Raw genomic sequence first — 15,333 nt, 5'->3', positions numbered from 1 at the left:
TCTTTTTTCATTGGAGATTAGCTTCCAGTCTTTAAAGAATAAGTGAATTCATAGAAATGTCACTAAACTCCCTCAAATATTGACTGCATGAAACATGCAGTCAGTACCTCAAATGGTGTTGTTGGTAGTGGAGAGTTAAGTACTATATATATTCAAATATATATCAATCTTGTGTACAGGTTAATGCTTGATTTTTGGCCAAAGTGTATTTTGAGAGTATTAGGAAGGGAACTTAGGGAAAAATTGAGGAAGATCATTGTGGATCTAAGAGAAGAATAGGGCACACCGATCAAGTGTGGGGAGACATATGTGTGAGTTTTTGCATAAATTAAGGATGTTTTTAAGGCTTTCATGGATTTAGAGAAGATGTATGACAAGGTTGATAGGTGTTGTATAGTGTATTGCTGATGTATAGGATAAGGAGAAGTCTGAAAGTGGTCAAAAGTTTTTACACAAATGGTAGGTTAGTGGCATAGCATGGGGAGGGTACTGAATTTTTAGGAAAAAAATGTTGGATAAAAAAATAAATAAAAAAGATATATTGTGATCTCAGAAATAAACAATTTATACTAAATGAAATATTAAGGTAAAGGTAACTTTCATAATAGTAAAAACTGTTTTGTCAAGCAGCATGCTGTAGTTTCTTTATGATAATCTAAATCACATGCAAAATATTTTGCCGGACCTGTGTGAACCTTACATAAATTATGTAACATAAGCTTAACATAATCTTTACATTCTCTTTGTGAGTTGACTACACCTGTTGTCTTTCATGAAATCTATCAACATTGTGCATGTTGATCCCATTAGGGTAAATACACACTCTTATTAGCAGATGATATGAGGAGAGACAAAATACTAGGAGTTTCCACTTTAGAAAAGTGAAGAGAAGGTGGTTAGATTGTAGTATGGACTAGAAAATACAGTAGAAAAAATGGAATTAAGAAAATCAATTGGTCATAGTAATAAGAATAAGAGATTGCATGAAAATTGTTAGGAAGCTCACCTTTCCACATTGATAAATCAATTAGTGGAGTAATTTAGTAAATATAGCGATAGGACCCCATGAGTGCAGTTCTAACCCCATGTAAGTATATGCACTTATGTATATATACACACACACACACATGCATACACGGAAGATTAAAAGGGACTTAACACTATATGGATGAAGAGATGATAAAAACTCATTGAAACTCTGATCTGTCAGTGGTATAGTCCCCACACAGATTGATAGATATAAACAAGATTAAGAGAATATAAAGGGCAACAACCAAACTGGTCCCCAGCCTGGCAAATAAACTATATAGGGAGCGGCTATAAGCACTGGGTCTACCAACTTTGAAAGAGAAAGAGGCATTATAATGACAGTTTTCACGCCACCAAAGGGGGGTAAATTACATTTACAGAAGAGATCTCTTGATTAAGGATAGGACTTCAAGAGATCATGAAAATGGATTAAGGAAAACATGTCTAAAGGATGTGAAGAAATACAGTTTTTGATATAGATGAATAAATACTTGGAATAGCTTAGAAGGTGACATAGCCGAATCAGGAACAATACATGAATTCAAATCTACATACAATGATTGGAAATCAAGGATATAGATTGAGTTAGAACTGTATATGAATTTGAGGCTAAGTATGATAAATTGGAGATTAGGAGATAGGACCCAATGAGCATTAATCCTTTCCTTTATGTTACAATTAGGTAAATGTAATTAGGTAAATACATACATATGTGCATACATAAGTGAAGAAATGCAGTTTTCCCTACAGATGCATGGATACTGGGAATAGGTTAGAAAGTGATATAGCTCAGTCTGGAACAATACATAAATTCAAATCTGAATATGATAATTGGAAAATAAGGATGTAGACCAAATTGGAACTATTCTTGAATTTGAAGCTAGGTATGATAAATTGGAAATGGGACCCCCAGAATCACTGCTCCTTTCTTTTATAGTACAATTAGGTAAATGCAGAAACAACAAGTACATAGTTTCTATTTTAAGGATTTTTTGTTACATTGGGTTATTCAAATATTGTATTTTTTTGGACAGCATTGAATTGTTTCTTATGGTTTGGAATAATTTATTTTATTCTTCAATATGTACCTGTATGAGAAAGTTCTCCATGGATTAAGAAAATATCTGTAAGCTTTTTCTGAGAGTTTTCTAAGTGTAGAGAAGGGTAATGATGGAGAGAGAGAAAAAAAAATCCTATAATACACCATTTCTGTCTTACAGGTATCTATTTCTGTCTCACATGTGTATGGGTTTCCTGTTTCTTTTGTTTAGCCATTGCTCAAGGAAGGAAATGCATGAAAGTTGGCTGTATTCTCATTGTTGTAATCTCTATTACTAATTTTTCACATCATAGATCCTTTTTGGTCAGATATTGATACCTCCAAGGTCTTCGTTTAATTGAAGACTTGCAGTCTGTTTTAAGCAAATATTTGCATGAAAGTTACTGGACATTTTGTATAAGCTCAAATATATACCCAGCTATTCATCATAGTTAATGAGATTACTTAGTTTGGTTTGAAAACAAGGGCAGTATCTGTATTCTCCAACTGACAAAATTTATTTAATTACCTTTGGTTGTGGGTCATTTTGTATTACTCTGACAGGCTTTATAGATTTACTGTTTAGGTTTCATTTGTAGGCAACAGTACGCTGATGCCTGCATAAATGAGGAGGATGCATTCCGGAAAATTGTTGTTTACTGTAAATACATAGTCTGTACATAATTCATTGGAAAAATAGAGTTGAGTTCCTGGATGCATCCTTAATGTGCACAAACAATGATTTATTCACATTTTCATAAGATACAAAGAAATTACTTGAGCTTTTGGTAGTATACAAAGTAACAATACACAACCCACATTACTGAATTTCTACTCAAAATAGGGATGAGAGAAATAGATTTATTACATATATTCACATATTGGGGAGACATTAATGAGGGATTAGTACACTGGAACAGTGTGGGCACCAGCAAACATATCTTCCTCTTGTGACTTCAATTTAATCTTTTGTTTGTACTTTCTAGTTCATGTTTGGATGATTACAACTTGGATAAACACCAGTAAGTTGATGTTTTTTATTAGCAAACGATTCAATTTCTTTGTCAGTGAGGGGAGATGTCATTTTAAATGTGATCAATTTAGAAAACTCGTATTGATATACCCCCCAGTTTTCCTCTACATTTAGAAATCCTTACATTGACTCGGGTTTAAAAAATAAAATGAAGATGTTCTGTTTCACAGATTGGGCCCATGAGTAACAGAATTTAAAAATCATAGCAGATTCTACAAAAATGATAATGTATTTTATCTTGTATTCTCCTTTTTTGTTACTGTTCATGGAGATGTGCTTCTGTACACATTTGAAAAATCCTAATTAAAATATAGTACCATTATATGTAAATATAATGATCGCTCTTACTTTGAGACTATGTCATGAAAATTTTTCAGCAAAAAATTGGGAGATTTGTTTCAGAGAATGATACTTCAAGAAATTAGTTAAGAAATATATATTAAGATAAATTCTTAGAATACATAGTCATATGTCATAATGGCTATAAAAATGTTTGGTATGCATGTCAAAGTTTAGTTACAGTTGCCAGTAATTATGTGTTTTGACATACTACTTGAAAAGATGATTGTGGAAATAAAAGTGTATAACTTCATTTCACTTATGTAGATCATGGCAGCAGTAGGTTTAACCTTTTATTAGGCAGTGTGCATCCATAGCTGAATTAGATTTTCTTACAGTAACCGAAAAAAATATCAGGAGTTACATTGCCCAAGCAAGATTTGATAATTATAAGTGTTGTCTTATATTTTACTGAGTGGAAACCTGCAGCCCCATAGTGTCCAGAAACAGTCCTCAAGCCCTCTCATAGATATCTCTGGAAAGAAATTCTGAACTACTGTCATCGTTAGATTAGTGTGGATTTGTTTCTATGCCACTAGCAATCAGGAAAATGATAGTAGTTGTAAGCTCCCCTAATGTAGAATATTTGTGGAAAAATATTCAAAGGTGACACATATGTGGACACAGTCTGGAAACCAAATACCATCCTCTTGGGGCTAAACCACTAGATGGAAGTGATGTTAATAGTTTTATAACATAGACTCAAAAGAGATGATTCTCTGAAATATGTGATGCAAGACCACCACTAGCAGAATCCTGTCTTTGATCTTTCTAAGTCAAAGGCAAGATTGAGATAAATTTAAACCTGTTCAGGCACAGAGCACCATAACTGAATAAAATCATATAACAAATGTCGTAGTATTGAAATTTACACACGACTTGTGCAGTGGTAGAGTTCCTGGCTGCCACTCAGGTGGTCTGGGTTCTAATCCCGCCCAGGGCTGAAATAATTTCAGTATTGCTGCACTACGAGTCATTACCCCAACTCTCGTGGGTGGAGAGTTGGGTGTGTGTGTGTGTGTGTAAGGTCACAGCATTACCCATAGATATAACATATGAATAAAGGAGGCTACAAGAAACCATAAGGCCTACACTAGGCAGCTCCGTATCCATCACCACCTGTCATCCTCATCCATAAAGTTCTGAAAAAGAATAGCTTCCCACACAGAGTGATAGATATCTGGAACAAACTGAATGAGGAAACAGTGAGTGCAAAAACTATACAAGAATTTAAGATCAAACTGGATGCTGAAAGATGCAAAAGCGGGTGACTACGAGCACAGCTTTCTTCCCGTAAAATACAACTAGGTAAATACACAAAGCAGAAGCAGGAAAGGGTGTACATTAAGTGCTGGTACAATAAAAAATGTAGTGAGACTAAAGATAGAAGAGACAAAGCTTGGAAAAGTTGGAAAAAAAAATGGGTAAATGGCAAATATATGTCAAACTAAGAAATGAATATGTAAAAATGCGCAGGGAAGAAAAAAGAAAATATGAAAAAGACATAATAGACAAATGCAAAGACCAACCTAAACTATTCTATAGGTATGTGAATGGTAAATTAAAAGACAAGAAATAGTAAAACTGCATCAAGGGAATGATGAATATATAGAAGATGTAGAAATGGCTGAAATTATGAACAAACATTTTAAATCTGTATTCACAATTAAAAATACACAAAATTGGGATGAAGGACAGAGAGAAAGATCCCCCCAGTGAAAGAAATAATTGTGACACAGAAGGAAATAAGGGACCAAATAATAAACCTTGATGTCAGAAAATCACACGGTCCGGATGGAATTGCAAATTGGATACTAAAAGAATGTATAGATGAACTAACGGACAAAATATATAAGATAATTGATTACTCACTCAAAGAAGGAAAGGTACCACAAGATTGGAAAAATGCAAATATTGTACCAATATATAAAGGGTGAGATAAAGAAGACCCAACAAACTATAGACCAGTCTCCCTTACAAGCACAATAGCTAAAATATGTGAAAAAATGATCAAAAGTAGATGGATTAAACATCTGGAAGAAAATAATATACTTAATCCAAAACAATTTGGCTTTAGACACGGAAGATCATGTGCCACTAACTTGATTTGCTTTTACTCGAGGCTAATAGAAATAATGCAAGAAAGGGATGGATGGGCTGATTGTGCTTTCCTAGATTTACAAAAGGAGTTTGATAAAGTAGCACACAAGAAGCTACTAAGAAAACTCGAAATAATAGGAGGTGTACAAGAAAAGTTATTGAAATTGGATGGAAGATTTCTTGAACGGTAAAAAAATGAAAGTGGTACTTAGAGACAAAACCTTAACCTGGGAAAAATGATAAGTGGAGTTTCACAAGGTTCTGTATTAGCTCCAATAATGTTTGCTATATATATAAAGGACATGGATGAAGGTGTGAAATGTTATATGAACTTTGTAGATGATTCAAAACTACTAAGGTAGAGAAAAAGACTGAATCACTGCAGAGAACTAGACAAAGTCTGGGAATGGAGACAAAAGTGGGAAGTGAAGTTCTTTATAAAAGAATGTAGTACAGTGGAGTTTGGAGAAAGTAAAATTATAATATCTGGGCAATATAAGATTGATTCAAAGGAAGTAAAAAAGTTAGCTCGGAAAAGGACCTTGTAGTAATTATTAACAAAGACATGTCACCAGACAAGCATATTAATAAAATAGTTGGAGAAACCTTCAATTTACCTTGATCAATAAAAGTGGCCTTTGACTACTTGGATGAGGTAATGGTAAAGAAAATATTAGTCACACTGATACGACCAAGATGCTGCCACACTATGGACACTCAGCACAAAAAAGAATATAAAGAAATTAGAAAGACTCCAAAGAGCAACAACAAAGATGGCACCAACATTTTCTAAATTGACATATGAACAAAGATTGTCCAAACTGGAACTACCAACCCTGGAACAAAGAAGAGAAAGAGGAGATCTATTGGCCATATACAGAATTATGAAAGGGATGGAAGTTCATGATAGAGAAGATTTATTAAAGTGGGATAAAAGAAAAACAAGAGGACATGAAAAGAAACTTAAAAAGGATAGTTATAGAAGAGATCTGAAAAAGAATAGTTTCCCACACAGAGTGGTGGATGTCTGGAACAAATTGGATGAGGCAACAGTGTGTGCAAAAACTATACAAGAATTTAAGTACAAACTAGGTGCTGAAAGATACAAAGACAGTCACTATGAGCATAGCTCCATTTCCATATAATACAACTAGGTAAATACACACACCTGCGGCCAAATTTATAAAAGATCCTTACCCCTAAGTCTAGAGATAAATCTTCAAAATGGCAGAGATTTTACCTAAATCAGCTGTCCATGATGTTGAGGTTATGTTGATACATAAGCATGTAGGTTGCCGACATAGGGATTTAGGTAAAATCGCTGCTATTGGGGATAGGATCTTTTATAAATTAGGGTTAAAATCTTTTATAAATTCAGCCCCAGGACCCAACGAGCATTGCTCTTTTCCTGTGTACTACAGTTAGGTAAATACATAACCTGTAAACTACAATTAGGTAAATACATGCATGCGACAACTGACAATTGGCAGCTGATGACCGATGCTCATAGCTTTGGGTTTTTAAAGGCACCATCACATGGAAATACTTTTCAATCAAGGTCACTGTCGAGAAATAAAATTGTTGGTTCCAACTTTGGGAGAGAGTTGGGGAGGAAAAACAGCAATTTTTCATCTCCAACACCACTCATGATAAGAAATGAAAGAAGACAAAAATTCATTTTAGTTTGTTTACATTACAAAATATTGTCTTTTTGTAGAAATTACATTAAAAATGGCAAATTTCGAAGGTTTGCAACAAAAAAGGTGAGTAATTCCATTCAATAAATTGATCAGTGTGGTGCTAGGGACAAACTATAAGGCATAGATTTCAAGATGCATGCAACTTTTTCATTGAGGTAAGTGAAATTGCAATTGAGTTGAAATGATTGAGAGGCTTACTTTCTTCCCATGAGTCAAGATTACATGACCTAGAGCAAAAGCTTTACAAGAAAAAGAAGCGAACCTGGCTCAGAAAGCAGAGATTGCTAAGATAAAAGTGAAAGATGAAAAAGTTTTATCAGTACCAAGGAAAAAAAAGAAGTAGGTCAAGAGCAAATGAGGATAAGAGGGATACAGTAACTTCAAAAGAGATCATGGAACAACAGAAAAGAGGAACTGATAGGCTAGAACAAGGAAAGTTATGGAAAAAAAGAGGATCTCTTGTCAGAGATGTACTTGGCAAGACTAGATGTGTCATACTCTTTGGCTGGTGAGAAGACCATGTCTCCTCATAGTAGGTACACCAGAAACAGTTGATGCAAAAGGTAAAGGAAATTAGCTCAATGATCTAGAGAAATTACTTGGATGTAATAGATCGGATGAATAGCATGTTAAGGTTAGGTTAGTACTAGAGGAATAGTATATGTCCAATGAAAATAAAATCCAAATTGGAAACTATAGTAAACAAAGTGCACCAGGTCTTTGAAGTTTAAAATGAGGAAAAATGAAAAAAAAAAAAAAAAAAAATGGATTAGGACATGCAAATTAAGATGAACATGCAAAGACAAAGAATCTCTTAAAGGAAGCCAAAGAGAAAATGAAATGAGGACAGACTATTTTTATTTATTTATTTATTTTTAACTTCAATATGAGTCAAATTCTCATACACAGCATTGGATGCATGAGGCACAATAATTGATGCATCACAATACTCGCACTCTAGAATAAAAAGTCGCTGCTGTATTATTCATTCTCTTTCACTGAGTAATAATAAACACAGAAAACATGATCAAACCAGCTCACAGAATTTGGGGGTCACTTGGCTACATCTACAAGAATATCAAAATGCTGACACTGGCATCCTCGTATAACCACTCGCACCCCATGATGCCTACATAGGCGTCATCATATGGAAGAGGTTAAGTTATGAAAGTGAGGAAATGGTATAAGAAAAAACAAAATAGGAGGACATTGTTGCAGAGGAAACACTACAAAAAATGTTAATGTAGCCTATACTTATGTAGATGGTTTACTATGAGCCAAGTTGGAGATAAATAACTACTCTAGGATAAATGAGCCTGATATTTTGTACTTACTGGAGACCAGTAAGTACAGTTGGGGAACAATAGATACACCTGGAAAAGAGAGAAGATAAAATGGATGGAGGGTAATGGTTGCTGTGAGAAGGGATATAAAAGTGGAAGAAGTAAATCTGAGTGAAGGTGAAGCTAAAGTAATCCAGTTGAAAATTAGAACTAAATGGCAGAATTGAAGAGACTTTATAATAATAGCATATTTACTCCCCAAACAAAAGCTTGAAATGAAGCTGAATATCAAGAAATGTTATTGGTCACAACTTTTCTAAAGAAAATTATTGAATAAAGCAAAAATGTATTTCTTATTGGAGATTTCAATTGTGGTGAGGATAATTGGGAGGAGTGGAAAGCAAGTGCCAAGGAAGATTCCAGGGGAAATACCCTGTTAAATATAGTAATGGAGAACACTGACTCAGTGGGCAAAGAAAGTAACTTGGATTAGAGATGACATACTAGATTAGATCTGCTACTACCTTTGCCCCATAGGAAAAAGTGACCATGAAACAGTTGAAAATCAGCTGGAATATAAAATATATATATAGCCAAGGAATGAATTATACAGGCAAGGGAGACTAAATTTTGGGAAGGCAGATTACTTAAAAGTAGGTTGAAGAAATTTTTTGAAGAAGTAGACTGAGAGGAATTCATGAATACTTTAGGAAAATGAGGAAATGGGAAATGGTTCTTAACATTTAAAACCTGGGAGTGAAGAAACATGTGTCAAAGATTAGTAAAAGGAAGAAGCAGAAATATTGCTTCAACAAGAGGTGTGAAATTGGAAAAAAAGGGGACATCGCTTAGGGAAAATGGAAGAAGGTTTTACTTGAGAGTGATTGATGTATTGCAAGAGAGTGGTGGGTGGACTATATATCTCAACTTAGAGAAGGCTTTTGATAAAAGTACTTCCCAGTTGACTTATTAAGAAATAGGAATATATTAGAGGACTAAGAGACAAACTACTTGAATGGATGAAAGATTTATTGAAAGGAAGATTTTCAAAGGTTATAGTGAAAGATTAGATGTCAAGATGGAGAGGAGTAACAAGCTGAGTTACACAAAATTCAGTACTTGCACCAATAATGTTTCTTGTCTATGTCACTGACATGATGGAAGGTAAAATAAGCTGTGCTAATATGTTTGCAGATGATGCAAAAACCATGAGAAGAATGAAAAGTGAGGACTGTAGGCTATTGCAAAATAATTTTGACTTTTTGCATGGAGCCAAAAATAGTAAATGAATTTCAATACCAAAAAATGTTTTGGAAATGGGTATTAGCTGCAAAAGACCCTCTTTTAACCTATTCCTTGGGAAGTGAATCCATTGCAAAAGGATGTATGGGTTTCTGCAGAAGATTAAAGTGGCTTTTTCATTATGTGGATAAAGGAATGATTTAAAAACTCATTGAAACCTTGATCCAGCCAAGACTGGAATATCTGTCAGTGGTATGGCCCCCACACAGAGTGGATATATGCAAGATCAAGAGGATACAAAGGGCAGCAACCAAACTGGTCCCCAGCCTGGCAGATAAACCATATGAGGAGAGATTGAAAGCACTGGGTCTACCAACTTTGAAAGATCAAAGAGAAAGAGGTGATATGATTACAGTATGCAGATCACTAAAGGGGGTTAATTACACTGACAGAAAAGATCTCGTGGTTAAGGATAGGAGAGGTTCGAGAGGTCGTGAGAACAAATTAAGGAAGACTACATGTCTAAAGGATGTGAAGAAATACAGTTTTCCATATAGATGCACAAATACATGGAATAGCTTAGAATGTGATGTACCCCAAGTGGGAACAATACATGAATTAAAATCTAAATACAGTAAGACCTTTCATTAACAGACGTTAATTAGCTGTGTTTGCGGTGTTGTCGCTGTGTTTTCGGTGTTTTGGAGTGGTTTTTGGGTGGCATAGTGATTGCATGCACTAAACAACAGCACCAAAAACACCAAAAACACAGTGAAAACACCGCAAACACAGCTAATTAATGTCCATTAATGAGAGGTCTCACTGTATTATGATTGGAATTCAAGAAGATAGACTATGTTGGGAATGTACATGAATTTGTGACAAAGTATGATCAATTGGAGACTAGGAGACAGGATACAATGACTATTGCTCCTTACCTATAAACTACAATTAGGTATAAATGTATGTAGATATTCATACTGTGGAACATCAATTCTCAACTATCTCATAAGTCAAACAAATGTTCTTGACAAAAAAAAAATGAAATTTCTTTACTCCGGTAGTTAACAGAAATATTGGTTAACAACCAACCCAAACAGAGAAAAATGGAAAATGGGACAAAAATGAGGCATTCATCATCAGTATACATACAAGATTTCTCGTAATACTTTTCATTCCATATGGACATTTACTAGGATTTTTTACTATTCACCTACATCTATTCCTCCATTACCACATGCTACCCCAATTACTTAAAACTCAATTCCTCAACCATTTCATCCTTCATGCTCGTATTCAACCTGTTATCCTCATCATTCCTTGTACATCTCATCTCTTTGCTTTTGGTTTTATTCACTCATAATTCATCTATCTATATACAAAAGGCATCTCTCCTCTTATAAGGGAGGTAGCCAGTCAGTGCATGCACTTCTATCCATTCCACCCTCATCCAACACCCACTGTTTCCCTCTCGTAATTTATACTGCCTAATAAAAGGTTAAAGTAGATAGTCTACAAGTCCATGGATTCACTGAAGTTGTCATATTTCGTAATTTTTTACAGGTGACAATTTTGCCTGGCATAAGTTGTCTATAAAAGTGACTTGGTATTGTACATATGCTGTACAGGAAATGCCAATATCATTGGCGAAAAATCACTAATACACATGCTAATGTCTTTTCTGTTTGTGGTCTTTATATTAATTAGAGTGAAAAGATAGAGTTGTTTGCTGAATAGTATATGTTTTACACCCATTTAAGCTTATTGAAATTCTTATGTAGAGCTTCCTTTAATCTCTAGCCCCCAGCCTACACCTACATCCAAAGTGGAGCCAGACCCAGTTGCTGCCAGTCCTAAGGGCCCAAAGGGTAGTCAAGTAAAAGTAAGAGACATTGCTTTTGTGTAATTAGATACAGTTATTGTAGTAGTGCTTGTATTTGTTAGTGTTTGATATTTACATAGATTATACAGCAGAGGTTAGTTGAAAATTAACTGCACCATATTTAATCACTGATGTTTTTAGGGTCACCTGATTCATCCACAACCCAAGCCCCAGTTGCATCAAGCTTATGACCTGTTTCAGACCACCTTTGACAGTGTCACTTTCTCATAGTTAGTGCCAGGCTATTTCATGCTCATCTTCATGATGGGGAGGAGGGGGAGATTCATTCCAATTGCATTGTCTTGAATTCTTTTTATAAACAGGAACAGCACAATTCAGCCTGGTTGCCAATGGTTGGAGACTATTTGTAAGCTTGGTGTGACTGGGCCCTTAATAATATGTTTTTTAAGGTAGATTAAAACCTGTGAGTAACCTATTTATTCTGAATTAGTCCATTCAGTCTGGAAACATTCCTTTATCTGAATGAGAGTTTTTAGTGGTAGCTTGAACTAAGTGTGGTAGGGGTCACAAGATTGGATAGAATGAGAAATGAGGGGAGGAGGAGAAAGGGAGTGGAAAAGGAGATGGCAGATAGGGATGATAAAAGAGTATTGGGATGGTTTGGACACATTGAAAGAATGAGTGAAGAAAGATTAGTGAAAGAAGTGTGGAAGGCAGAGGTGGATGGAGTGAACTTGAGGGGAGATTTGAGGATGAGATTGATTGATGGGGTGAAAGGGGTATTTAGCAAGAGGGGAATGTCTGTTGAGGAAGGAAGGGAGAAGGCAGGATATAAGGGTGAGTGGAAAATGGTTGTGTGTAGATGATACTGTGATGCAGAAAGGGAAGGGTGGGGGATGGGGGTAGGGGTGGTTATGTATGAATGATATTTTGACACACCCTAAAGGGATTTTTCTTTGCCTTCTCTTATTTTCTGCATGAGGGGATGGAGAGGGGGAGGGGTTGCCAATTGAGTGAAACAGCCTTGCTGTGGATGTGCTGTGTCTTGTTGCATTGCTTCTGACCCAGGGCAGTGGGTGGGAGACAGGGATGACCTATCATCCATGAGGAGCTAAGATGAGAGGAGGGAAAGGGCGGTGGATGGAAGTGGAATGGGTGGGAGAGAAATTGTCGGTAGTGGATATTTGCCTTTTGACTTGACTACCTCAATTTTATGGAGGAAAAGCCCTAGGTGTATAGATAAATACTAGATCAATGAAGAAAATAGTCTAATACTGACTTGCCCTCAAAATTTTATAACCTAGATTTGAATAATAGATCAATGAAGAAAATAGTCTAGTACTGACTTGCCTCCTAAATTTTATAACCCACAGGAGTCCCGTGACACATGTGATTTTTGTTGGGTAAACAAATGTCACATGATGTGATAATGGGTTGATTATGATTTATGAATTGTAAATGTATAGGCTATGCTATTGATAACTCGCTATGATGCTGACAATTGTTTTACAAAAGACAGCATATAAGTTTCAATTGATTCATGTTTCTATGAATGGATTATGTTATGTAGGAAATATTTATTGTATGTCTCAGCTTCCCTTTAGCTATTTATATCTTTAAAGAAACCAGTGCAATTTTACCAAATCAGGTTATTTTTTATTTTATAGACAGCAGGCAAGAAAAGTGAGGAGGAACTTCAGGAGGAAGAGGAACTACAATTGGCTCTAGCTTTGTCACGGTCAGAAGCAGAAAACAAGGAGAAAGAGGTATGTAATATTTTAGATCTGGTAGTAAGCAGTGTTATCTCAAAAATTCTATAATACATTGAGTGTTGGGAAACTTGTACCATATAGTCAATGGCAGTTTGTTATTCCTTATTGGTATTAATGTACCACACCAATAAAGAAGAATAAGCAAGCACATACAAAAAAATGAATGATTCAGTAAAGACAATTGTGAAAAACATATAGTGGTATTGGGAGATCTTTAGGGTAAGAAATGAACCAATAGATGGAGGTTGGGAAATGTGGAGTTCCAGGAAGGAATTGTGGTGGAGACTTGATGGTGATTTGTCCAGGAGAGTTGATGATAGCATAATACAGTGTTTGGGAAGAAGGCTGAGTATGGGTGCATATGGGAGGGGGGAGGTGGATGGAAGGGTGGTAGATAGGGCTTTAATGGACTATATAGTGGTAATCAGTAACCAGGAGAAGAGTGGGAGGGGTTTTGGATGTGCATATTTTTGGGGAGAGAGTGAGGAAATATCAGATAATTTTTTGGTGGAAGGTGGGTTGAGAGTAGAGGATGGATGGAGAGGGAAGAGAGGGACAAGGTAGGGAGGTGCTTAGAGTCAACTGCTTAAATGAGAAAGGGAGAAGGAGTACAAGAAGCTGAGAGAGAACTAGAAGGGAATGAAGGATAGAGTAGAACTAGGAGTGGAGGAGGAATGGGGATGGTTCAAGTAGGAAATCACAAGGTGTGCAAAGTTGGTGTGTGGAACAAGAAGGATGGAAGGAAATAGAAGGAAGGAGTAGTGAGTGGGGGGATGATGAAACAAAGAAGGTTGTAGAAGAGAAGAAACAAGCATTCACAGTTTGGTTGCAAAATAGGACAAGAGAATCATATGAGAGGTATAAGAAAAGAGAAATAAAGCATAAGATAAAGAAGGCAAAGAGGAAAACTGATGTGAAATGGGGGTAAGAGTATGACAGAAATTTTTTAAAGTAATTAAAAGATGTTTTGGAAGGAAATTATGAGAGAAAGAGGAGGCAAATCAAGTAGAGAAGAAAAGGTGCAAATGGAGAGATGATAATGGAAGAATTGGCAGTAAGAAGATGGGCAGATTATTTTAGAGAGTTGCTAAATGTGAAGGAGAATAGGGAGAAAAAGGTTGCAATGGGAAGCACCAAGAAAATGACAGTGATAAATGAGGAAAATGGAGGAGAAATAAGGAAAGATGAGGTGAAAGCAGTTATTAAAATGATGTGAGCAAGTAAGGCACCTGGGTTGGATGGGTGTCATGCGGAGTGTCTAAAAAAGGGAGTATAGTGATTGTGGACTGGCTGGTAAGGCTGTTTAATGTTTGTCGAAAAGAGGGTAGAGTGCCAGAGGACTGGAGGAATGCCTGTATAGTTCCACTTTACAAGGGAAAAGGGTACAAGTATGAGTTTAGTAGTTTCAGAGGGATCAGTTTGTTGAGTGTAGTTGGGAAGGCATATGGGAGGGTTTTGATTGAGAGGATTAGGAGAGGAACAGAAGGAGTGATAGGAGAGGAACAGTGTGAGTTTAGAACAGGTAGGGGTTGCGTGGATCAGATTTTTGTGGTAAGGCAGATATGTAAAAATGCTATAGGAAAAGGTAAGGATGTTTTTTGGGTCTATGGATTTGGAAAAGGCTTATGACAGGAAGAAACTGTGGGATATATTGCACATATATGTGATAGGGGGAAAGCTGTTAATAGTAGTCAAAAGTTTTTACAAGAGTAGTAGAGCCTGTGTTAGAATTAGAAATGGAGAGAGTGAGTGGTTTGAGGTAAAGGTGTAACTTCTCCAGGAGTGCATTATGTCACCTTGGCTGTTCAATTTATTCATGGATGGGGTGGTATGGGAGGTAAATGCAAGGGTAATGGGTTAGGGATTAGAGATGATTAAAGAAAATTGAGAAAAGAGGGAGATAAGCCAGTTGTTGTTTGCTGATGACACTGCACTTATTGCAAGAACAGAGGA

General features: G+C 35.9%; 1 protein-coding gene across 6 annotated transcripts in view; it reads left to right on the top strand.

Moving 5' to 3' along the window:
- Hrs (Hepatocyte growth factor regulated tyrosine kinase substrate) overlaps positions 1 to 15,333 on the top strand; it is an 83,470-nt gene that overhangs the window by 45,450 nt on the left and 22,687 nt on the right. For 5 of the 6 annotated variants that reach the window (XM_076186597.1, XM_076186600.1, XM_076186598.1 and 2 more), the window contains 3 exons: positions 3,055 to 3,090; positions 11,566 to 11,647; positions 13,276 to 13,374. In XM_076186597.1, the coding sequence (XP_076042712.1) occupies positions 3,055 to 3,090; positions 11,566 to 11,647; positions 13,276 to 13,374 (217 nt within the window). The remainder of the gene's footprint in view (positions 1 to 3,054; positions 3,091 to 11,565; positions 11,648 to 13,275; positions 13,375 to 15,333) is intronic. The other variant, XM_076186599.1, reaches the window with a different exon arrangement.

This window comes from Oratosquilla oratoria, chromosome 6 (genome assembly GCF_046742065.1).
Source record: "Oratosquilla oratoria isolate Oo_2021 chromosome 6, ASM4674206v1, whole genome shotgun sequence".
Classification (NCBI taxonomy): domain Eukaryota; kingdom Metazoa; phylum Arthropoda; class Malacostraca; order Stomatopoda; family Squillidae; genus Oratosquilla; species Oratosquilla oratoria.
This window is presented reverse-complemented; position numbering and strand designations above follow the sequence as displayed.